General features: G+C 53.2%; 1 protein-coding gene across 1 annotated transcript in view; it reads right to left on the bottom strand.

The window, feature by feature from the left end:
- Window positions 1-4,140: 4,140 nt before the first annotated feature.
- The window catches only part of FAIM2 (Fas apoptotic inhibitory molecule 2), a 43,816-nt gene continuing 24,026 nt past the window's right edge, over window positions 4,141-23,930 (bottom strand). The window contains exons 7-13 of the mRNA XM_055579907.1: window positions 20,869-20,919; window positions 20,538-20,577; window positions 20,010-20,047; window positions 19,398-19,485; window positions 19,053-19,148; window positions 17,370-17,423; window positions 4,141-4,437 (exon numbers count right to left, since the gene is read on the bottom strand). Of these exons, the coding sequence (XP_055435882.1) occupies window positions 4,288-4,437; window positions 17,370-17,423; window positions 19,053-19,148; window positions 19,398-19,485; window positions 20,010-20,047; window positions 20,538-20,577; window positions 20,869-20,919 (517 nt within the window). The 3' untranslated portion in view covers window positions 4,141-4,287. The remainder of the gene's footprint in view (window positions 4,438-17,369; window positions 17,424-19,052; window positions 19,149-19,397; window positions 19,486-20,009; window positions 20,048-20,537; window positions 20,578-20,868; window positions 20,920-23,930) is intronic.

Here is a 23,930-nt window from a genome sequence, read left to right on the forward strand (position 1 = left end):
GAGGTGAGATAAGGTCTCCCTTTGCTCCAGTGTGACGTGTCCCTCCCATATGCCACCCATAGCCCCAAGTTCCACAAAGGAGTTTGGTAATGTCATCATCACCCCACGTGTCCTGTAAAACCACCCCCAATCACTCACTCGTGTGTAAACTGGACAAGTCACTACAACCTCTGCTCTTGTTTCTTGTTAGGTACAATAGAAGGGTTGGAAGGGTTTCGTTCATTCCTTCCTCCATTTATTCGAAAGCTATTTATTGACACCATTTGCCGTAAGACCTATGAATTCAAGGGTGAACAAGACCTGGTTCACGCCTTCATGCATCTCAGGTTTTATAGGAGACAGAAGGAGTGGTTAAAATACACCTAGAGTGGTACAGGGCAGAGGGGCTCCGAGGAAAGAGCAGCCAGGGCACCTGGAGGGAGGAGGGAGAAAGGTTTCACAGGAGAGGCGACTCTTACTACATGGGCTTCTAGGGAAACAGATTTGGGGTCAAAATAAGGAAGATTCTTCTAACAGAATTGTGCACAAAAGAACAGGCTTTCATGGAAGGCCCCCTGTCGGGAGGAGCCTCTCGCAGAGCTGTGACAGGTGCGAGGATCAAAGAGCCTCCACCGAGGGTCTATTATGTATCGACACAGGGGCCAATGTGGACTGTGGAGATTTCACTCTCACTTAGCTACGCTGGGGGCATCAGCTCTGGTGTGAATCCCTCTCACTGAAGCTGAGTTAAACCTTACACGCACATACACACACACACACACACTCCCCAAGCCAGAGCTGTCTAAGGCGACAAGCAAAAGGTAAGAAAGGAGACATTTCTGTATCATTATTACTTTTATTCTTATTTCCTGTCAGACACAGACCAAGAGGGTGAGGCCAGGGAAGGAAACAGCGCGGACCCCGGGAAACTTGAAGGAGCTGAGGCCTGAAAGACTTGCCTGGGAGTGTTCTCTGCCCTCAGACATCCGAGAGAAAGCTCTGGGGCTGGGGGGCACAGGGGTGGTTTCCAGCAGACAGGTAAACAGTGTCTGAGACGCGACAGTGATTGGACTAAAGGGGACAGCAGGAGAGTGGTCTGGGGTGATCTGAGAAGAGCCCGGCATGAAGGCCAAAGGCCAGCTCCTGCCTGCAAACCCCAGGCTCCGTCTGCTTCTCCTCAGCACAACCAGGCCCTGCTTTTCCTCAGGAAGCCACAGGGGGGCAGCAAAGTGCTTGTGTGCAATCCCAGGTGGGTCAGGCAGGGAGAGGTGGAGCCTTTTGTTTGGAATAAGAGTCTGGGTCATCCTGACTCCCCTGGGAGGTAAAGCTGAGGATGGGAGAGCCATGATTCCTGGGGCTTCCCCAGGTGATACAGGAGCCACACCTGAGCCTGGGGATTGGTGCTGGAGGCCAGGGACTTATGTATACCTCCCTAGCCTCCCCTCATCTACAATCCCCAAGAGAGGCTCCTTTGATTTCTCTTCCCCTTAGTGAGAGATCTCCCACCCACATCACAGATGGTCAGGTTCCTGGCTGCCTCCAGCTTTATCAAATCAACCTGTCGCTTCCCAGGCCCAGCCCCACCCTTGCCAAAAATGTGAGGGGCCAACAGGTTCCCCTTCTCTTCTGCAGCTTACGGCACCTGCCCAGCTTCAGTTTCTCTGTTTCTCGTAATCCTGCATTCCTGTTCCCCGCCCTTCCTCCTTCCAAGATCCATTCAGGTGTCCCCACGCATCTCGTGCTTCAGTGTAGGTGGAACGGAGGGGCCTCAGCCCTGGCTCTGCTGCCAGCCCAGCAGGTCACCCTCTCAGGACCCAGAACAGGGGCCTCTGCAGCATACTCTGCTTTGAGGGGCCCTGACTGGCCCCCTCAACATCGTTTAAGGCTGAGTGGAGTGCTTGCCTCCTCCCCATGCTTTCGGAGCTTAGCCTCAGAAGAGCTTCTCAATCCCCAGTGTCTTCATGAACTGTCCTATGAAGAGGAGGGCTTGGATCAGTGGATTCTGAGAAGTATGACCAAGGCCCAAGCTGAAAATTACAGGGCAAAGGGTGGAGGAGATAACCCCTCTAGAACTCAAACTAGAAATCAGAAGAGGAATCAAGGGACCTCAGAGGAGAGGTGGTTAAAAAAAAGTCTGTGCAAATATGTGTTCTGGTGCCTCCCTCTGTGGCACTCTGGCCACAGTCTTCCATTTTGCTCATAGAAAAACTGAATCATAGTTAGCAAGAATCACTTGCTTAATACCATGAGCCCCTTGGCAATGAGGCACCAGAATCCTTCTTCCCAACTTGTGTCTAGAAGTTGGAAACTACAGAGTGCAAATCCGGTGGTGGTAGCGGGGGAGGGGGGAGATGGAAGGCCAGGGAGGGGTTACTCAGGACCACAAACTCCCCCGAGCTGTCAGGGCCTGACCACTCAGTCTCATTCCAGCCGCCATCCGGTCTGTTAGCTGTAGGATCTTGGATCAAGCCTCTCCATCACCTCAGCTCTCCTCTGTGCCATGGGCATGTGCAGAGTACTTCCTTTGCAGGATCACTGTAACGGGTTAATTTAGACAGCACACAGGGAGCAACCCACCCACGCTCTCAGTTATCTCCGTTTCACATACCAACACCACCACCATCCATTCTTGATTCCCTCTCTCCTCACATCCAAGATGGAACAAAGCTTCACACACTTCTGCAATATTTCTTACAAGTTGGAGATAGGAAGGATGGAGAGGGAGGGGTTGGGAATACGTAGATAACATACCTAGTTACCCTCCCCAGGGGCAAAGAGAGCCACTGGCATGTGGGAAGAGAGGCAACCCTGGAGGGAGCAGTCAAGGAAGGGTCCAGGTATCCACTCTGAACCTGACTCCACCCAGTAACTTTCCACTGGCTGAGTTAGCCACTAGCCAAGGCAGCTTGTACACTTCCCCTAGGTGTGGCCTCCTGGTCCACTCTCCAGCAGACCTGCAGGGGACTGGTGGCTGACGCACACAGTCTGCCTGAGATCTCAGCTGCCTGGAGGCTGATAAGGAGACCCGATCCCATCACATGAGACCAGCCAGAGGGACTTGCCCTGGTTGTTAACATCAGCTGGACGGTTTTCAAATTGGAGAGATGAGGAGATAGGAGTGGAATGGCCTGGACCTCTGAACTGAGTGGTCAGAGAAGCTGGGAGTAGAGACACGGGCACTGCCAGTGGAGGCCTCAGGAGGCCTGGCTGGGGCTAAGCCAGCAACTGGCAGTGGATGAGGGAGGTTTTGGAAGTAAAATGGGCAGAAAGGCCTTGGGGAAGGGCTGGAGGCAGGGCCCAATTTCCTCCTGGGTCAGGGGTTCGGGGTGGGTGCTGCTGGCTCAGCAGCCAGAATAAGTCTCCTTTTCCCAGAACACCCAGTCTTCCAGTGTTCAAGCCCTTACTCAGCCTCAGGCCTGTGAGAGCAGGCTGGGGATTTAAGAGAAGACAGTGAGAGGACGTTGGTCTCAGTCCTGCCACATCTCCCAGGAGGACGCAAGTCTGGGAGAGTCAGCGATGCTGCAGAGCCCAGTTGCTTGGCTGCTTGCTCCCTTGGAATCTCAGGACAGGTCTCTACTCAGGAGCAGGGCCCCCCTACACCCACCTCCTGCCCTGGCAGTGCTGTGTTGTGACCCAGAAGGGTAGACCAAGGCAAGCACAGATGGTACTGGCTTGCTGCCCCTCTCTTCTGCCCCAGGGCTCAAGTGCCTAAAACAAGCCCCTGGTTCCAGAGCTGAGGGAGGCTGGGCAGCCTGGGACAGCCATCCTGTTAACCCAGTACCCTTGCCTCTCCGCAGAGCACACACATCTTGTCTCCCAGTTGTCCTCCCCACCACTTCCTTACAGAACGTCAACGCCTAAACTGGAAGGAGGGCGAGAGGCAGGGGTTGGGCACAGGACAGTGTGCCCCAGGGTCCCACACTGTGGGTGGCCCTAGGAGGAATCACAGTCAGGTTGCAGGCTTCAGCTGGGCTTCCTGGGGCCTCTTTCCCACATCTGAAATCCTGCTGGGCTTCTCCCACGCATCCCTTGGGTCCTCAAACCCAGAGGGGCCTCCAGCCTTGATGGTCCCAGTCTGGGAGAGGTAGCTGGGGGAAGGAGCGGCACAGGGGACAGTACGACCGGGTTCCACAGGGCCCCTGGTGGCATGGGTACAAGCTGCAGAGGGTGGGGTTGAGGACAGTGAGCGGGTTGGCCAAAGGCTGGGCTGGCAGCTAGCTTTATATCTCGGCTTGCAGGAGCACAGGGAGGGTCAGAGGACCAGCAAGGGGGCATTCTCTGAAGGAAGGAAGGGGTGGGAAGGGCTCCTCATTCCCGGTTGGTGCCAAAAAGCTGCAGGAAGAAGGTGAAGATATAGATGATGTCTAGGTAAATGTTGAGGGCTCCAAAAATATACTCTTCAGGGCTCAGCGAGTGGCGTCGGCTACCCATCAGCAACTGGGTGTCAAAAGCCAGGAACTGAGGGAAAGAGGAAGAGAGAGAGAGAGGTCAGAAAGTCTGATCGCTCTGACACTGACCACTGGCCCACCCAGGCCCACCCCCGATACTGTTATTACCTGCAGCCTGGCTGCCCAGTGAGCCTCCTGAGAACTTTCCCAACACCTTCCATCCCTAATTCGACACCTATTTGCTGAGCACCTACTATGTGCCAGGCACCGATGTGGCAAAGAACAAGACAGACCAGATCCCCGACCTCACAGAGCCCAGAGCCTAGTGGGTAAGTAATTCTTAGTATGATGAGTAACCAAAGAGAAACCCAAAATGCCACCAGAGGCTGATGACAGGAACCTGACCTATGAGTGTGTCAGGTGTCAAGGAAGGCTTCCTGGAGGAGGGGACCTTCAAGCTGAAGCAGAGTCTTCTTGCCATTCCCCTCAGGGACCTACTCTTAGAGGACAAATAAATCCTCTGTATAATAGCAAGCGGGGAACAAGCACTTGTTCTGTGCTTTACAGACATTCCCTACTTCATCCTAATAACATCAGTATCCAGTAAGGATTCTCCCTTTCCTAGAGGAAACCAAGGCCCAGAGATGTTCAGTACATTACCAAGGTTACACAGCTGGGAAGTGGCAAAGCCAGGATCTGAACCCAAGCAGGCTGACTCCAGAGCCTGCTCCTTGAACTGTTCTGCCCTGTGGTTTACGGGCAGTACCCAGGGTTACTGTGTCTTCTGCCAGCAATCAGGCTCCCCCAAGAGCCCCAGCAACCTGCTCAGAACAGCAGAGACCATGAGGAACACCATGCCATGCCTGCTTTCAGGGTCTCACCACTTAGTGGTGGGCACTTACGGATGATTACCCTATAACCTCGGAAATGCCATAATTAGGGCTGATTGGGCAGGAGGAAGGTGGCCCAGGAGAAGTGACTCTTTACCTGGGGCTTGCAGGATGAGTAGGGGTTTTCTAGATGAAGTGGGCCTGGGGAAGCCCTGGAGGTGAGGGTGGTGGTGTGATGAATGAGGAATTCACCGTGGGGAGAAGTGGAGCAAAGGGACAGACGGAGAGAGGCCGGAGCCCAGGGGCCAGAGACTCCAACAGGGAGCAGCTCCAGCCTGTGGGACATCAAAGCATGTCACCCTTGAGGGCGGGGAGGTGGGGGTGATTGCAAGTATGGGCTTGAGAGTCAGACCGGCTTGAATTCCAGTCTCAGTTTCGCCACTCACTCACTCTGGGACTCTGGGCTAGGCTATTCAGTCGCTCTGAGCCGTTGAGTCCAACTCGGCAGAAGGGAGATGAGTGTGCTCACCTCCCGAGGTGGTTGTGAGAGTGAGATAATGCTTGCGAGGCGCCTGGCCAGGTGCCTAACACCTGGTAAGCACTTAATGAATGGTGGCTATTAGTGCGGATTTACTGTTATTGTCTGCAGGAGAGGTGCCCTCTTGAGGACATGTGTACGCTGTGCTGAGACGCAGGTGTCTCCTGCCACTCATCAAGGAGGCAGAACTGTCGCCAGGGGAAGCTGGGTGGCCTTCGCAGCAGGCAAACAGAACCACAGCCAGGGCTGAGGGGGCTGTGTTCAAGGCACAAGAACAGGACTGGAGTCGGAACACCTAGGTTTGGTCTTTAATACCTCGGAGCCATCCACCACCTGACCTCAGTGTTCTCATCTGCAAAATGGGACGGTAATGATGACCACACCATGGTGTGGTTTTGAGGGTTGATGTCTGACAGTGTATGTGGCATCAACTTCTTATTCTTTAGTGTCATTCCACTCCATTCTACTCTGCTGCTTCTCTTTTCAATTTGGATTCCCAGGTAAAGCTTTCTTGTGTAGGGAGAACAAGCAAGGAGAGGGGCTGACTCAAATGCTCCAGGCTGCTCAGTGGTCACGACTGCCAGCACAAGTTAATAAACTGCCGATCTGGCTTACCAATCATTGCTTGCTTGGTTGATTTCCCAGAGCCTGGTCACCCCTGGGTGAGCTAATGAAATAAAATCTCTCAACCTAGAAGGCTTGAACCTGACCCTATTGGAGGGGTGGTGGGGGGCTGCTCTCCAAGGAGCCGCCTAGAACAGCCAGCTGGCTTTTCTCTTGGAGAAAAGTATTAGTCACTCAGTCGTGTCCTACTCTTTGTGACCCCATAGACTGTAGGCCACCAGTCTCCTCTATCCCATGGAGTAGGTTACCACTCCCTTCTCTGGGGATCTTCCTGACTCAGGGATCGAATCTGGGTCTCCTGCATTGTGGGCAGATTCTTTACTGTCTGAGCCACCAGGGAAGCCCTTTTCTTTGAGAAAAGAGGGATGAAATGGATCCTGTCCCTGCCTTTGGCGCATGGCCATGGATGCTGATCTCCATGGACTGTGTGGGAGAGTTTGCTCCAAATTTCCACTCCACAGCCCAGTACCACCCACCACTGCAACTTCATGCCTGTTGAGCCAGCGGAAGGGTTTCCATTCATTTATTCCCAACAATATTTAAAGCGAGCATCTACTATGCTACAGGGAATTGCCTTCAGAGCACTGACTGTCTAATGAGAGCAAAAAACATGATCAGAGATTACGCTATGAGCATGGACGCACACAGGGAAAAGTAACTTGATAATCTCCCTGGGTGATGAGCACTGTTAACTAACGTCTTGGCTGAGAGCAGGTATCTTGGTTATAGTTAGCACCTTAGCTGGCAGCCAAGATCTCAGTTGAGAGCTAACAACTCAGTTGCCCGCTAACATCTAAAATGACAGCAGGTGCTTGAGTTGCGAGCCAGCTGGATATGAGACCCTTCAGGAGGGACATGGCGGTCAGGGGTAGGAGCAGGATGGGGGTGCTATTAACTTACATCTGAGCAGTCTTCACACACTAGTGCTTTATCTCACTTGCCCAGTTCACCCCAGGAGGTGGATAGTATCATCATTATTTTACACAGGAGGAAGGGAGGCTCAGAGCAGGTGAGTGACTTGCTGATGGCCACTTATCCAGCTGGAACCAGTTTACCTTCTCCTACATCCCGAAAGAGACGGTGGGGGTGGGGTGGGCTTGCTGGGAGGGAGGAGGCACGTGCAGATGGCACAGAAGACAAAGGCAGACTTTCCTGGCTCACCCTACTGGTCAGGGCTGGACCTGGCCAGGCCCCCCGGGCCACGCAGTCGGCCTGATCCTGGGGCGCCCAGGCTTGCGTCTGCCGCCCTCCCGGAGGTGAGCTGGAGACGCTCTGAGGGAGCCATGCCATAGAAAGGGCAGCACAGAGCCACCAATGAACAGGCACTAGATACAAAAAGCTGGGGTTATAATGGGTTGAATCAGCATAAAAAATAATACGCGGACCGTGTCCATCCCATAGAAATGCCAGCAGCACACCCAAAGCTGTTCAAGGCAGCGTTGCTTCTAACAAAGAAACCCTGGAAACAACCCCAAACTCGATCAATTGTGCTGAGGCAGAAATATCTCTGATAACATCTATTATGAGAAATGAACAACAGACAGAAAAATCCATATCACATTCGCTCCTTTACCTAACAAAAAACCTATGACATAGAAGCTACCTAGCATATATCTATAAAATGCATATAGAAAGGTCTGGAAAGAAAGACAATTAACCACAGCAATTACCACTGGGAAGGCAGGGAAGGATATGGCATGATGACATTTGCTTTATGTTTATTATTTAAGGTTAAAAAATGAAATATATGAATAAACGTATTCAATTCCTGGGTTTGAAAAATCCCCTGGAGAAGGGCATGGCAACCCACTTAGTATTCTTGCCTGCAGAATCCCAGGGCCAGAGGAGCCTGGTGGGTTACAGTCCATGGGGTTGCAAAGAGTTGAACATGATTTAGTGACTAAGCATGCACGCACATACTATATATTAGAAAATTTTAAAAGAAGGGTTAAAGTAACACAAAAGAAGAGTTCATGAACCCTTTCATTTAATTCTCACCACAAGCCCCTGGGGCAGATATTGCATAATCATCTCTGCCAGGGAACTGAGGAGACTGAGGCTCTGAGAATGTAAGTGCCTCACCCACTTCACACAGCTGAGAGGACAGTCAATTCCATTCTCTTTCCACCGTGTGACATCACTTTGGGGCATGAGGTGGGTGTGTGTGTGTGTGTATGTGTGTTTGTGTATAAGGATGGAAGAGGTGGGAAGAAAAGTGTACCCAAAGTTCATGGCTAAGAGCCCAGCGGGCTACCTGAGGGGTGCAGGGAGCGCTGGGCCCATCTGCTCCTCACTTTCTGGGCTAAAGGGTGAGACTGGGCTCTGAGGATTCCAGAGAAAAGAGACTAACTGCCAGCTTTAAGCCCTTATGCCCTCGGTTGGGATGTAGGACAGGGAGAGGGCACCTGAGTGGAGACCTGCTTCAGTCCCATAGAAAATACTTCTGTCTTCAGTGGCTTGGGTGTTAAAACTTTAAACAGCACAGGGGACTTCCCTCGTGGTGCAGTGGCTAAGACTCTGAGCTCCCAAGGCAGGGGCCCAGGTTCAATCCCTGGTCAGGAAACTAGATCCCATATGCTGCAACTAAGAGTTCATATGCCATACCTAAGACCCAGCGCAGCTGAAGAAATGAATACATATTTAAATAAAAGAGCAGTTCTGTTTTTTTTTTTTTTTTTTTTTAAGTTTAAACAGCACAGATGACCTCTGCATGCTGCAGTCCTGGGGAGCACCTTCAGGTGGGCCACCACTACCAAAGGAACAGGGTCTGACAGGGTCTGGACAAGAGGGGAGCAATGTGAGAAGGCAAGTTAAAAAGGAAGGGTGTGCATGTAACAGAGCTCAAGAACATGGACTAGGGAGTCCCATAGACTTGGGTTCAAAGCTTGCCTCTGACCTTGGGCAACCGACAACTGCTGCTGCTGCTAAGTTGCTTCAGTCGTGTCCGACTCCTCACGGCCCCATGGACTGCAGCCCACCAGGTTCCTCCGCCCATGGGATTTTCCAGGCAAGAGTACTAGAGTGGGGTGCCATTGCCCTCTCCAACTGACAGCTGCTAATAGGTAATATTATTGTTCACTGATGACATGCCAGGCACTTTCTCAGTGCTTTGTATATACTGATTCACTTACAAGTTACAAGCTATGGGGTGGGAACTATTATCTGAATTTTATGGATAAGGAAACAGAAGTACAGAGAGTAACATGACTCAATCAATCCACCCAGCTTAAATGTTGCAGAGAACGGATTTGAACCCAGATACTCTGCTCCAAGGGTTTCCCAAGGAGCGATAGTGGTAAAGAGCCCACCTGCCAACGTAGGAGACTTAAGAGACAAAGGTTCAATCCCTGAGTTGGAAAGATCCCCTGGAGGAGGGCATGGCCACCCACTCCAATTTTCTAGCCTGGGAAATCCCAAGGACAGAGGATCCATGCGGTCGCAGAGTTGGACACGATGGAAGCAATTTAGTGTGCACACACACACAGTGCTCCAAAATCTGGGCTCTGAACTACAAGGTTAACATGTACGATAAGAGCGAAAGCTCCCAGGGCAGCTGAGAAACTACCACATTCCAGGTGCTCAGCCATTTTCTTTTTTCCATTTATATATTATCTTATTAAGCATTACCACAGCCTTGTGAAGCAGTTAATATTAGCCCCATTATAAAAACGAGGCACAGAGAGATCAAGTAACTTGCCCAAAGGTCACAGTGGCAAGAGGATGAGTGAGGTCTTGACTGTGGTTTGGGTGGGATGCCCGTGGTCACCTGGAGAGCTCCCCGGAAGGCCTCCTGCGAGCACCTCCCCCGCTCAGGCCCATGTAGATGTGTCCTGCCCTGAGCCCTAGTGGGACTCTTAATCACCCCTCCTTCAGTCCACAAGCCCTGGGGCAGGGGGTTTCCTTCACCTTCTCCGAGTTAGGGTGTTGGTTTGAAGGGCTTGGTTTGAGCAGGGCGTTGGTTTCTGAGGATTAGTGTCTGAGGAAGTGAGACTGAGTTGAGGCGCAGGAGCGGGGCACGAGTGTACTTTCCTCCTGAAGGAGCAATTACTGGTCAATCCACCCTCCCTCCTCCTGCCCTCTGAGGAATTCATTTGGACTCCAGGGTTCGATGAGGCCTCAGGTTGGGTATCAGGGCTGCTATGGTGGCAGAGGGCGGGCTGCCGAATAGAGAAGGTTCTCTCACGGGATCCCTTAAGCTCATGGAAACCAGTGAGGCAAAGGAGTCACCAAATTCTGAATGAAATAAAGTCTGAAAGAAAATCATATCCCTCCCTCAGGTCTGTGTAGCCATTTTTACTTTTCAAAGTGTTTCTCTAACTGTGAAGAAGGCAGGGCATATACCATAGCCTCCACGAGAAAATCAGGGCAAGTGGTGGGGTGGGGCAGACTGGGTCTCTTCCCTGAGCCCCTCAAAGACTGGGGAAGATTCCCAGGACACGCGGATTCCCAGGTGGATCTGGATGAAGAGACTGCCTGAAGCCCAGCCTCTGGATGACAGAGGCTGAGAAGGCCTCTCTGGACCCTCCTGATGTGAGGGGACAGACCTCTCCAGGCCTTCATCTTTCCATCTGTGAAATGGAAAGGGAGACAGAATAGAAAGAGTGCTGAGCTGAGAATCAGAAAAAGGGGTGTTTCATCCAGTCTGGCAGCCAACACTGCATGCGTGTGGTGTGTCTGTGTGTCTGTGGTGTGTGTGTTATATGTTGTGTAAGTGATGTGTGGTGTGTATGTGTGACGTGTATATGGTATGCATGTGTATGTGATTGTGTGGTATGTATATGTGTGTGGACTATATGTGGGGTGTGTGTGTGTGGTATACATGTGGTATGTGTGGTGTATGTATATGTGTGACGTGTGTAAAGTGTGCATGTGTGTGTGGTATGTGTGTGTGTGGTGTGTATGTGTGATGTATGCAAGTGTGTATGTAGTACATGTGGTATAGGTATGTGGCGTATATATGGCGTGTATGTGTGTGTGGTTGTATATATGTGTGGTATGTATGTGTGATGTGTGCAGGTGTGTACGTGGTATGTGTGGTGTGTATATGTGTGACATGTATATAGTGTGCATGGTGTGGTGTGTGAAGTGTGTAGGTGTGTATGTGGTATGTGTGGTGTATGTATGTGATGTGTGTGGTGTGCATGTGTGTGGGTGTGTGCATGTGTGTATGTGTGTGGTGTATATATGTATGGTCTCTGTGGTGTATGTAGGTATGTATGTGGTATGTGTGCTGTATGTGTGTGATGTGTGTGGTGTGCATGTGTGTGTGGTGTGCATGTGTGTGGTGTGTGTGGTATATGTGGTGTATATATGTGACATGTGTATGGTACGCATGTATGTATTTGTGAGTGTGTGGTGTGTGTATATGTGACTGGGGTGTGTAGGTGTGTATATGGTATATGTGGTGTATATGTGACATGTGTATGGTGTGCATGTGAGTGTTTGTGAGTGTGTGGTGTGTGCGTGTGATGTGTGTAGGTGTGTATGTGGTATATGTGGCGTATGTGTGTGACGTGTATGGTGTGCGTGTGTGTGTTTGTGAGTGTGTGGTATGTGTATGTATGTGAGTGGTGTGTGTGTGTGATGTGTGTAGGTGTGTATATGGTATATGTGGTGTAGGTGTGTGACGTGCATATGGTATGGGTGTGTGTGTTTGTGAGTGTGTGGTGTGTGTATATGTGAGTGGTGTGTGTGTATGATGTGTGTAGGTGTGTATATGGTATATGTGGTGTAGGTGTGTGACATGCATATGGTATGGGTGTGTGTGTTTGTGAGTGTGTGGTGTGTGTATATGTGAGTGGTGTGTGTGTGTGATGTGTGTAGGTGTGTATATGGTATATGTGGTGTAGGTGTGTGACGTGTGTATGGTATGCCTGTGTGTGGTATGCAGGCACGTGGTGTGTGAGTCTGTTTGCGCTCTCTCTGGGCCTCAGCACAGGAAAGTCCCTGCCAGCTCTGAGTGCTCACGGTCCTTCCGGGGGACTGAGGACAGATGGCTATGAGTGCCCCCTCAATGGCCAGGAGTCAATACCCAGAACTGGAGGCCCAGCCCCTCTACAGAAAGAGCATCTTCCCATCCAAGCTTCACTCACCCAGACACCATCAGACCCTGATGCATCCTGTACTGACCACGCAAGTGCTCTGGGCCGCCCTGTCCTTGACTCTGGGACACTGCAGCGGCCTCCTAAATAATCTCCCAGCCTCTGTCCTACTCATGAATCTGGCTTCTCACTCATCTTCCTTAAAGCACAGGAACGAATGTTGCCAGAGGTCCTGAAACTGGCCAGGTGGGACAGGCAGAAGAAAGTTCTCTTCCCACTGAGCCTGACACCTAAAGTCCTATTCCTGGTTTCTCCCCAGGTATCAGGGCTTGGCTTCATGATTTCAGGGACTGGGAGACTTCACTTCCCCAGAGGAGGACCAGCTCTGAGGTAGAGCACCTGCCCACAGTCATGTAGGTACAGAGGTGCTGCCGCAGCAGAAAGGCAGCCATCCAGGCCCTGCGTGCTCGCTCCCTCTCTCTTTCTTCCTGCCCCAACTCTCCTGCTCTGTCCCAGCCCCTGCGCCTTGCCTCACCACCCCAGCCCACCCATCATGCTCCCCTGCCTCGCTTTCCATCAGCTTCTACAAAAATGCACTCAAGGAGGGGACATAGAAGGGAGAGGAGAACGGGGCCACCCTGAGCCCAGAAACTTCCAACTGACTCACCACTTCCACTGGCATTTGAGTCTGGTGCCCAGAGGGGGGTTACAGGGTAGGGCGATAGAGAAAAACCCAAGCCTCTCGAGAATGTGCCAAGGCTAGTCAGGGTGAGGCCCAGGAGGGGCCCATCCCTGCCAGCAGGACCATGGCCCTAAGAGACCTTGGCTCCCCATCTCCCCAATCTCAGCCTAGTCCAGCTGGGAGGCCCTGCTATCCAAGACAACGGTATTTCGGGGAGGGGCTGAGGTCTGTAGGAGAAAGCCCTTTGCTTCTCACAGCCCTTCCAAGGCCCAGGCTGGTGGGGCTGGGGCGGTTCTCACTGGGGGCTGGGCCCTCCTCTAGTACTTCTCTTCCCCCTTTTCTCACACATCCTCCCCGAGGCAGCAAGAGGGGCAGGGATCGCTGAGTGACATCCTTGCCTAGCTGCAGTGCTTGGAGCACCCTTCACGGTGATGAGAATTCGCCAAAGGCTAGGGTAGGAGAAGGCAGGATGGACAGATCGAGAGACCAGGGGTGCTGGACACCAGTTCTGGGGATAGGTTGGACCACAGATTCCAAAGGACAGAAGTGATGCTGGAAGCAGGATCAGATTGAGGTCAAGGACCTTCTGAGTTGAGGTTAGTGGAAAGGCACGGGAACCTTAGTTCTTATGGGGCTGGGCCTCTGTGGGCCTCCATCCACGTGAAACTGAGAGGGAGGGAGGGGAATGAGTCCAGTGGCCCCTCCTCAACCCTCCCCACGCTGTGGGATGGGCTGCAGGTCTTCCTTCCTTTGACCCAGGTGACAGAGGGCAGGGGATGGGGCTGGGGGACTGACGCCACTGCTCCTGACCACTGTTTACATGACTCGAAGGATGAGCCTGACAGAGGAGAGTCAGCGTGTTGCTCTCCTAACGAAACATTAATGGGTAATTAAGTGCAATGGTTCCTCCTCCCCTGTGACTCACGGGAGATGGATGCCTAAGTCAGCTGTGCAGTCATGCTTTCTGTGCCTCACTCTGACAGTGCCTCAGCTGGACCTGACCTCTCTGGAGTCCGTTCATTCTGAAAACATCTAGGGGTGCCTGCTGTGAACCCCTAGGCTGTGGGTACAACAGCCAGCCACTGTTCTAGACACTGTGGATGCAGTGACAAGCCAGCCAGACCCAAATCCCTGCCTTCAAGGAACTTAAATTCTGCTGGATAGAGACAATAAATAAACCAGAAAAATATACAGTATGTCAGAGGATGAGATGTGCGATGGAGAGAAATAAAGGGAGCAACCTGTGGGCATGCCTACATGTGTGTGTGTGTGTATAAACACACTCAGCACACAAGACTGTAAACAAAGCAAACACTGGAAGGAGGGGAGATGGGGAGCCGTGAGAAGATCAGAAGGAATCGACAGAGGCAACAAGGGAGCAGGGACCTGGGGCTGGGAGTGAGCCCGCCATCCTAGGGAGCAGCAAGGATGCTTGTGGCTGCAGCAGAGTGGGCGACCAGGAGCGGGAGGCCATGAGGTCAGGAGGGCCTGCGGGCAGTGGGCAGCGATTGCTGGAGGCCAAGTGCAGAAATGCTGCTGCTGCTGCTAAGTCGCTTCACTCGTGTCTGACTCTGTGCGACCCCATAGACGCCAGCCCACCAGGCTCCTCTGTCCCTGGGATTCTCCAGGCAAGAACACCGGAGTGGGCTGCCATTTCCATCTCCAAGTGCAGAAATGATCTGACCTTCTTTAACAGTGAATAGGAGCCCTCCCACCGCTGTGGTACTGACACAGACTGCAGGGGGCAGCACCCAGGGGAGGCATTTCGAGAATCCAGGTGGGCCATGGTGGCGACGTGGACCAGGGAGTAGCCATGAAGGTAGAGGCAAATGCTGGTGCCTGGACACCAAGTGAAGAAGAGGCTTCTGGGGGGAGGGCGTGAACAACTGTACCAAGTGCTGCCGAGAGTCAAGCAAGACAAGGACTAAGAAATGACCACTGGGTTCAGTCACAGGGAGCCCACTGGGGACCCTGATGAGAACATTTAAAGAGGATTCAGTCTTCCCTGGTAGCTCAGCTGGTAAAGAATCCGCCTGCAACACAGGAGACCCCGGTTCAATTCCTGGGTCAGGAAGATCCCCTGGAGAAGGGATAGGCTACCCACTCCAGTATTCATGGGCTTTCCTGGTGTCTCAGACCGTAAAGAATCCACCCGCAATGTGGGAGACTGGGGTTTGATCCCTGTGTTGGGAAGATCTCCTGGAGGAGGGCATGGCAACCCACTACAGTATTCTTGCCTGGAGAATCCCCATGGACAAAGGAGCCTGGCAGGCTACCATCGATGAGGTCGCAAAGAGTCAGACACGACTAGGCGACTAAGCACACACAAGAATGATGGAGTGGAGAGAAGGGAGGAAGGGGGAAGAATTGGAGACCGCATGGATTCCCTTATAAGAAGCTTTGCTCTAAATGGGGGGACTAGAGGCAAATGTGAGTTAAGGGTTTTTTGTATTGCTATTTTTTCAGTTGGGAGAAATTACAGCCTGTTTTTATGCTGATGGAAAAAATCCAGTAGAAAGGGCAATACAGATGGTGCAAGAGAAAGAGGGGGAACATTGCCAGAGAGATCGCCCCAGCCTCTTCCCACTTCAAGCCAACAGAAGTTGTCCTCTTTGAGGGGGTTCTGGAAATGGCAGCAGGCTGGGCCCAGGACAACTGGGTCCTGCCCTAAATCTGCCCTTTACTGGCAGTGGGACTCTGTGCCAGCCCCTTAACACCCATGACCTCAGGTATATCTAGAAAGCAGGTCTTCTAACAGCAGCATTGCCTCCCTCCCTGGGATGTGATGGAGATCCCATGAGGTAATATGTGTGAAAGTGCTTTGTAAAATGGAAAGGGTGGAACCAATGGTTGGGATTGTTTTTATTATTTCTAATAACAAACGATTATTAAACAAATTTAAGGGATTACTGTTCATCCAACCTTACTTGTCTGCACAGTCTCCCCGCACAGCTGACGCATGTGCAGCAGCGAGAAGCCAAGCACACTTCTGACCCTCCCTCGGTGATTGCCCTCCTCCCACTCTGCCCTGCCTGGACCCCTCTTCTTCCATTTGTCCCTGCAAACACTGTTCTCTGAGGCTTCCCCAGTCTCACTCCCCTCAGTCTGGCCCTCCTGCTTCCTTTCCTCCTAGGCTGACTCCCCTGACCCATCCTTTTCATTGAGATTTGTCTTCAGCAGGTACTATCTGCAGGAAAGGCTTCCCTGATGGCTCAGCAGGTAAAAAATCTGCCTGCAATGCAGGAGATATATGAGATGTGGGTTTGATCCCTGGGTCAGAAAGATCGCCTGGAGAAGGACATGGCAACCCAGTCCAGTATTCTTGCCTGGAGAATCCCCATAGACAGAGGAGCCTGGCAAGCTCCAGTCCATGGGGTTGCAAAGAGTCGGACATCTCTGAGCGACTAAACACACACACATCTGTAGGAAAGACTGCTGGTCCAGGAACCAAGAGCAATCAGTGTCACAGGATAATCAACCATCCTGGTTTGTCCAACCTTGCAGTTCCTAGGGGCTTTCCCCCCAAGAAGGGGGACTTTCGGTGCTGAAACCAGTAAGGTTCTGGGTCAACCAGGATGAGCTGGTACCCCTAGTCTTGCCCAAGGCTACGCTAGTTGATTTACCATTCATTGTCTTATGTCTCCTGCATTGGCAGGCGGGTTCTTTCCCACTAGTGCCACCTGGGGAGGGATTTAAAGTCTCTGAGCTCAAGCCCCTCATCTTAATTTGAGAACAACAGAACCTATTTTATAGAGCTACGGTGAGGAGTTAGTGTATGTGAAGAGCTTGCTGTGGGAGAAGTAAGTGCTCAATAAAATATTAACTATCACTGTTATCGGTATCATCATCATTAACACTCTCAGCTTGGTGAGGGCAGCCAAGGACAAGTTCAATGTACATGCATCTGTCACAGAGTACCTGGAATCTCCTTTGCTCCAAGAAATCTTCCCAGATTACCTCCAGGAGACAGCCAGGGCTAACTTAGTCCATGTGGTAGGGACACCCTCACTTCCCTGCTCCCACAAGCGACACTGAACCTCTCCCCAGGATCTAGGGGTACCTCTTCCCAGCTCTGTTTAAAGTGTCAATTCTGCTGTTACAACCTTCCATGCCCGTGCACAGGTCAGCTGATCTGTCTTGGAGACCTGAGCAGCACTGAGTCCCGCCCCTGCCCACTGATGCTCCATGGGGGTTCAGAGAAGTGGACCATGAGGAAGATAGGGACGGAAGAGGGGCCTGAGGAGGTGGTGGGGGGCTGAAAAGGCGGGGCCCCGGGGGTACACTCACCAATGTAAACACGCCTGCTCCCAGCACGGCATACACTGCGTGGAGCCAAGGTACCTGCAAGGCAGACAAAAATATGGACTCAGGGAGGGTGAGGGTGGGTGGTGGGGGCGAGGGGCAGCGGGAAAGGGAGAAGGGGTCAGTCCTGAGAATGGAGGATGAAGGACAGACCTCCCCAGTGGGGGCCCTCTCTCTCACCGCCCCCCTAACCCAGCCCTAGACCGAGAGGTCCTTAACCCTCTGGGCTAGGGGAGCCCCAGAATAACAGTGATCGTGAGGGGCTGGCAGGGGAGCTCCCGACTGGCCAGGACTTCTTCGCTCCACACACAGCCCCAGGCTGAGGCTGGCCCAGGGTGACTCATCCTATGGGGCCCTGTCATCCTCCCAGCCTGAGTCTGGCTGGAGGCTGCGCCCTCCTCCCATTATGCACTCATTCCTGGACTCTCGGTCCGCCTGTCGGGACCCCCTGGCTCTGCCTGTGGGGGTGAGGGTCTCAGAGAGAAGCGGATAGACTTTAGGCCAGGGAGGAGGGGCACCTGGAGTCCTTGTTGCTGAACTTGATGGGATTGTCTGCCCCCGCTTCCCAACCTCTGCTCCCCCAGGGGCCTCAGTGGCACCTGGCCGTGTGTGGAAACCTTGCAAGAGGTGCCAAACCAGCCATGCCCTCTGTAGGGCCTTCCCCTAGAAGATTCCTGGAAACACAGGCATCCTATGAACCTGACCCGGGTCAATAAAGGGTTCTTTGAAGCTCTGGGCCCCTTCCTGTACCCATCCCCCATCCTAGATACACAGAGGGCCCCCAGGCCAGCTCCGGCTCCTCCCTTCGTCAACAGGATCCTGGGAAGAGCCAAGGAAATGCCAGAACCAATCCTGATGTCCTGGACTGGGAGCCAATACCCGGGGGCTGGGCAGGATGGGGTAGGGGAGCGGCAGTGAGGAAGGCTGCTCCTGGCCTGGAAGACAAGGGGTGGTGGGGACCAAGAGGAGCCTGGGGGCACGCACAGCAGTGGGTTCAGCTGGGGTCCAGTAGCTGCTCTCTTGGGTTCCCAGGATTCAAACCCCCTCCTGTGATGCCCTCCGTCTGCCCCTTCTCCACCTGCAGCAGCCCGAGTGCCTGGAATAGGTCACTGAGCCCCGAGCAGTCCTAGCTGGGTTTCCCCACAGGCCAGACACTTAAAGAGCTGAGATTCGACTGTTCCCATGGACCCCCTCATGAGGTGAGGGTGTGCTTAGAGCCCTGCCGTCTCACTTTCCACCTGCCTGGCCAGCCAGATCCTGCCTCTCTGGACTTGACTGATCCCCCCAGAGTCCCAGGAGGCCTGTCCTCGGGGCCCCTCTGGGCTTCGTAGCCCCATGGAACTCCAGAGCCCCTCCCCTGCCTAGGGTTTACAAAAGCTCCTAGCCCTCCGCCTCAGCCTCGCCTCCACCCTAGCGGGGAGGATAGGAAAGGTGAAGCCGGATGTGGCTTGTGGAGCAGGCAGGTGCCCAGACCTGCCAAGAAAAGCCTGTGTTTGCTTACACTGCCAACAAGCCCATGGAAGGTGCCAGGAGGGGCAGGACTGGATGGCAGGCTGTGAGGCCTTAGCTCCGGGCCTTCCCTCGAGGGCGCAGGAGGAAGCGGCAGCCTCAGGCCAGCGATCCCACCCCCTTTATCCCCAGGGGCGGCAGGCAGAGCCAGAGACTCACATATTGGAAGGGCAGGAGGATGGCCAGGATGAGCCCACTGAAGAAGAGGGTCATGAGCAGCACGAAGAGCACACCTTGGCAGGATGTGAAGTCGAACTGCAGGGATGGGCTGAGTGTCAGCTGCAGGGCCCCTCAGGCCTGGACAGGGCGGCCCTGGCCAGAAGGCTGAGGCCTCGGCGGCAGGCTGCCTTCCAGTGCTCACCCCAGAACCTGGCGTTCCTCCCCATCCACTCCAGGTGCCCTCCCCACACGCTTCTCATCGTTGTGACCTCTCCCCAGCCAGGGATCCAAGCTCGGAACCTGCACCCTCCCTGCCTTCCTGGGCCCATGGGCCCCAGAGCTGACCTTGGTCTGGAAGCTGAAGACGGTGACGGAGAGGCAGACAAGGGCCGTGATGCTCAGGCACAGCAGCACAGACGTGGTGTTGTAGTAACTGCAGGACCCGCAGGCAGGGGCTCAGCTTCGGGGCAGGGCTTCCGGTCTCCCCCAGCCCTCCTCCCAGGCCCACCCCCCTCTGCAAGGACCTGATCCCACCTCCATGGGGCCCACCTTCCCTCCTTTCCCATGATCCTCCCTCTCCTGCCTCCCCATCCCTTCTACTGGAACCCAACCTCCCAACATGCTCAGGACTTGAAATCCTGTTAGAAGGATCCTGAAGAGGTGGTGGTGGTGGGGTTTGTGCTGGTGTATGGAGGTGGCTTTCAGGGAACTGCATGAGCATGAACGTGGGGTCCTTTCAGCTGCAGCTTGAGAGGTGTCACTTTGCTGTCCTCGGTCTCCCACCCCAACCCCGCCAGCCTGGCCAGGTCTTGGAGGCACTGTCCAGTAGAGTGCAGGAGGAGTGGGCTTGAAGCCAGCATTTCCTACCCGCCTGCCCCTCCCCAACACCTGCCTAGCCAGTGCTCCCAGGAGGGATAGTGTTTGGGGCAACTCCCCCATTCTGCCCATCTGCTTTACCTGGACAACATTCCAGTGAGGTAGGCCATGGACAGGGTCTGAAAGGAGAACAGTGTGAGGGAATGGTGGGGCCCAGACACCTTCAAGGGCCAGCCTGGGTCTCCCCACCTTGTGTGCACCCCTCAACTCTGAGTCTGCTTTGTGCATATGCGCTTACCTCCAGAACTTCATCTGGGGAAGGAGGTCCCAACGGGCCTTGAGCCAGCTGTCCCTTTGTTCTTTTGCAGCCCTGCTCTTCCCCTTTCCTATGACCATCCCCCTTGTTACCCACAGCTCTAGGATTTCCCACACAAACCTCTTAAAAACACAATCATAGTGGAAAGAGAGAGTGGATGGAGTGGAGAGAGGAAGCCCATTTAGAAAGAGAGGGTGAATTGTCTTTGAAGAAAAAGTGGGGTGAAAATACCCCTGCCTCCCTCAGTGACCTCATCTTGGCTGTCCCCAACTCCTGGCCCTCAAAACTCACTCTGCATCCCTGCTCCCTCCATCACTACAGCATCTGTCCCCAGACACCCCCACGTCACTTACAAAGATGGTCAGGAGGATCAGGTTCCAGGGGAAATGCCTCCTGTAAGGCAAGCCGCCAAGTTCAGAGGAGAGTGGGGTGTGAGCAGCACAGACTGGGGCTCCGCAAGCTCACCCCCGCTCCTGGGGCACATCCCCATGGGCCCCCATCTATCCACTCACCCTCCCCCCACCTTTGAGGTGCCAAGGAAACTGGGGAAGGCAGGTCTGCTTAACAGAGCCCAGAAAATGGGGCTCTCTTAGGGTGCACAGCACTGGCGGCAGGCAGGACTGGGGCCAGATCTTCCAAGACCCTGCTCAAGTTCCCACAAGTTCCCCCCTCCACCATCTTTACCTGGGTCCAGAACAGCAGGCCAGGGTCAGGTAGGTCGCAAAGAACACAGCACTGCGAGAGACAGACAGACGGGGGAGTCAGCTGGTCTTTCCTGAAGCCTTTCCACTCAAGTCGAATGCTCAACCCACTCTCTGCCCACAGGACACCAAGCAAGGTGCTGCGGGTCAGGGGCAGGGATTGGTTAAGCCCACAACCATCCTAGAACCTTGCAACAGACAGGGTGATAGTCCAGTTCCGAAAGACGGGAAGGGGAATAAGATGAGCCTACTTCTAGAAATCATGAATCTTGGGTGCCATAGGATAGCTAACCACCCAATCAAAAGTGATTTTCCTCCAGACAATATCTTATAACTTGTGTGTGTGTGTATATACACAAACATATATATATGGGCTTCCCAGGTGGCCTGGTGGTGAAGAATCCACCTGTCAATGCAGGAGACACAAGAGATGCAAGTTTGATCCCTGGGTCGGGAAGATCCCCTGGAATAGGGAATGGCAACTCACTCCAGTATTCTTGCCTGGAAGATTCCATGGACAGAGGAGCCTAGCAGGCTGCAGTCCACAGAGTTGCAGAGAAAGAGACATGACTGAACACACACACATGCATGCATATATATAGGTGTATATGTACAGTTTCATATATGGAGTTATATAGTGTTCTCTATGTGCCAGCCAGAGAACTACATGCTTTATGAATATTAACTAATATAATCCTCACATCATCTCTGTGAGGCTCATTGAGGCCAGCCGACTTGTCCAAGGTCACACAACTACCACAACAGCAGAGGCAGGGTTAGAACCCAGGCATTCTGGCCCCAGAGTCCTCACTTACAACAACTAACCCACACTGCCTCCTTCAGGCCTTTCCCTAGACCTGTTGCTACTTGTAACGATCTTGTTTTTCCTGCCAGCACCCGGCACAGTGAGAAGTACCTATGGCATGAATTTCTGGATTAGGTGGCCATGTCCACCAGGAGACTGGCAGGAAGCTCAAGTGAAACCCAGAGACAAGGATTGAGGGTTAAGGATTTTCTGGAGAGCAGTGGAGGTGAGGCCAGTCCAGGAGGGGGGAGATGAGGGCTGAGGACCCAAGGGTGGGGCACGATCATGCCTACCTAGATTGGTGCCAACACCAATGCATGGTCTCCAGTGCCCAATGTGCCCTCAGACATGGCACCTGTCATCCCTCCCCATCTCTGTCCTCAGTTCTCTTCACCCATCCCCTATGGCAGCAATGCCAACCATCCTCCTCCAGCTTCAAACCTCCCAAGCTGCCTCACTCTCCTGCCTGGTCTGCCCTGATGTGTCCCAGAAAGATCTAGGATGAGGTGGGGCGCCCTGGCTCCCTGTCTGCCACCTGGAAACATCACGTCACGGATCTCTATGTGCTTCCTCCCGTCCCTCCTCTCATCGCAGACTAATCCCCCAAGCCTCTGGGTCCCACACCCTCCCCTGTCCTGCCATTGACCCTCACACACCTCCTCAGCTGTTCTCCTGAATCTTTAAACAACACCTTTAATGGTTCTAGCTACTGCTACTTTATCCACCCTTATAGCCAAGCTTCTTGAAAAAGTTGTCTCTGTTCAAGGCATTTTCTCCATCTCATAATTACTCCTCAACAAACCAGCCTGAGCCCCAGCTTAATGAGAGCTGCCTTTGCAACATCACTATGACCTTGTTGAGTCCAGTTGACACTTGTCCATACTTATCTTTCCTGGCATCTCAATATCTGATCTCTCACTTGTTGCCCTGGTTCCACAATGACATAGCCTTGGGTTCCTGCCTAACTCCCTTGGTCACTCCTTCTCTACCTGCTTCAGCACCAGGTCTCTTCTGTCAAGCTGTCTCCTTTCACGCTCCCCTTGGGTAGGTTCACTCATTCCTAGAACTCCCTTTATCAGGCAGATGCTCATGACTTGCACACCCATATTTCTTATCTAGAATTTCCTTCTCAACCTCAGACCTGAATAACCAACTGCCGACTGGGCAGACACGTTCAGAAACATGCCCAACGCAGAAGGTTAGAATCGAACTTGTCCTCTTCCTTGCTCCTTCTTGGGCACCCCCCATTGCAGCCTTGGAGTCACCCACCCAGCAGCTCAGTCAGCTGTAACTCCCAGCCTGCTACACCCAACTAATCACTTGGACCTGTAAGTCCTCTACCTAGGCAGCTCTCAAATCTATTCCCTTTTCTCCATTCCTGCAATCACCCTTTTAGGTTGAGCCACCTCTGTCTATCTAGTCCTTCTGCCTCCAACCCTGCCTGCCACTCTCCAAGCTACAGGCAGATCCCATCATGTGACTCTTCTGTTTAAAATTCCAAAGACCTGGCAATGTCTTGTGTGATCCACTCCCTGCCTACCTCTCCAGCTCATCCCGCACCATGCTCCACCCCTCCATCTACCCTCTCTTCGTCCTCCGCATCCTCACAGGGTGACCACCTCCCTCTGCCCCTGCTGGAAAGGACCAACCAGCGAGGATGCCTGTGGCCGGGGTTGGAGGGGCTTGCTCTGTGCACCGCGGGCAGAACTCAGCCAAAGCCTGCACCTCATACCCCACAGGCCTGCTCATCGGATCCGCACCCAGGTGTAGCATCTGGAACGACCTATTGTCTAATCCTCAGCCTGGCATGGGTTAGGCGATCTTTAAACATTCCTGGATGAAAAACTCGGGGAATGCAGGGGTTGAGACAAGGCCACTGGATTTGGTGAACAGGAGCCCTCTGTCTTCACCCTTCCCTACTCTTCAGTGGTTTGCAAAGGCTGCCTCACTGTTGTCACAGTGATGGAGGGGTTCTCAGTGCCATGACCAGGGCTGCTGCAAGACATCCTGCTCTGTGAGGGACCGTGGCATCATCCTGCCCCTGGAGTTGTTAAGAAACACTCCAGCACTTGCTCTCTTTGGGTCCCCCTTGAGTCACCAGTCAGTCACTTCAACAATAATGATAATAATAATACCTTAGTCTCTGTGTATCCTGGGTGTGGGGCCTATCTCCCTGGCCAGACTAGAAGCTTCCTGAGGGCAGAGCTCAACCTCCTTTTCTCTCCATCCCTCAACCCTCC

This window comes from Bubalus kerabau, chromosome 1 (genome assembly GCF_029407905.1).
Source record: "Bubalus kerabau isolate K-KA32 ecotype Philippines breed swamp buffalo chromosome 1, PCC_UOA_SB_1v2, whole genome shotgun sequence".
NCBI lineage: Eukaryota > Metazoa > Chordata > Mammalia > Artiodactyla > Bovidae > Bubalus > Bubalus kerabau.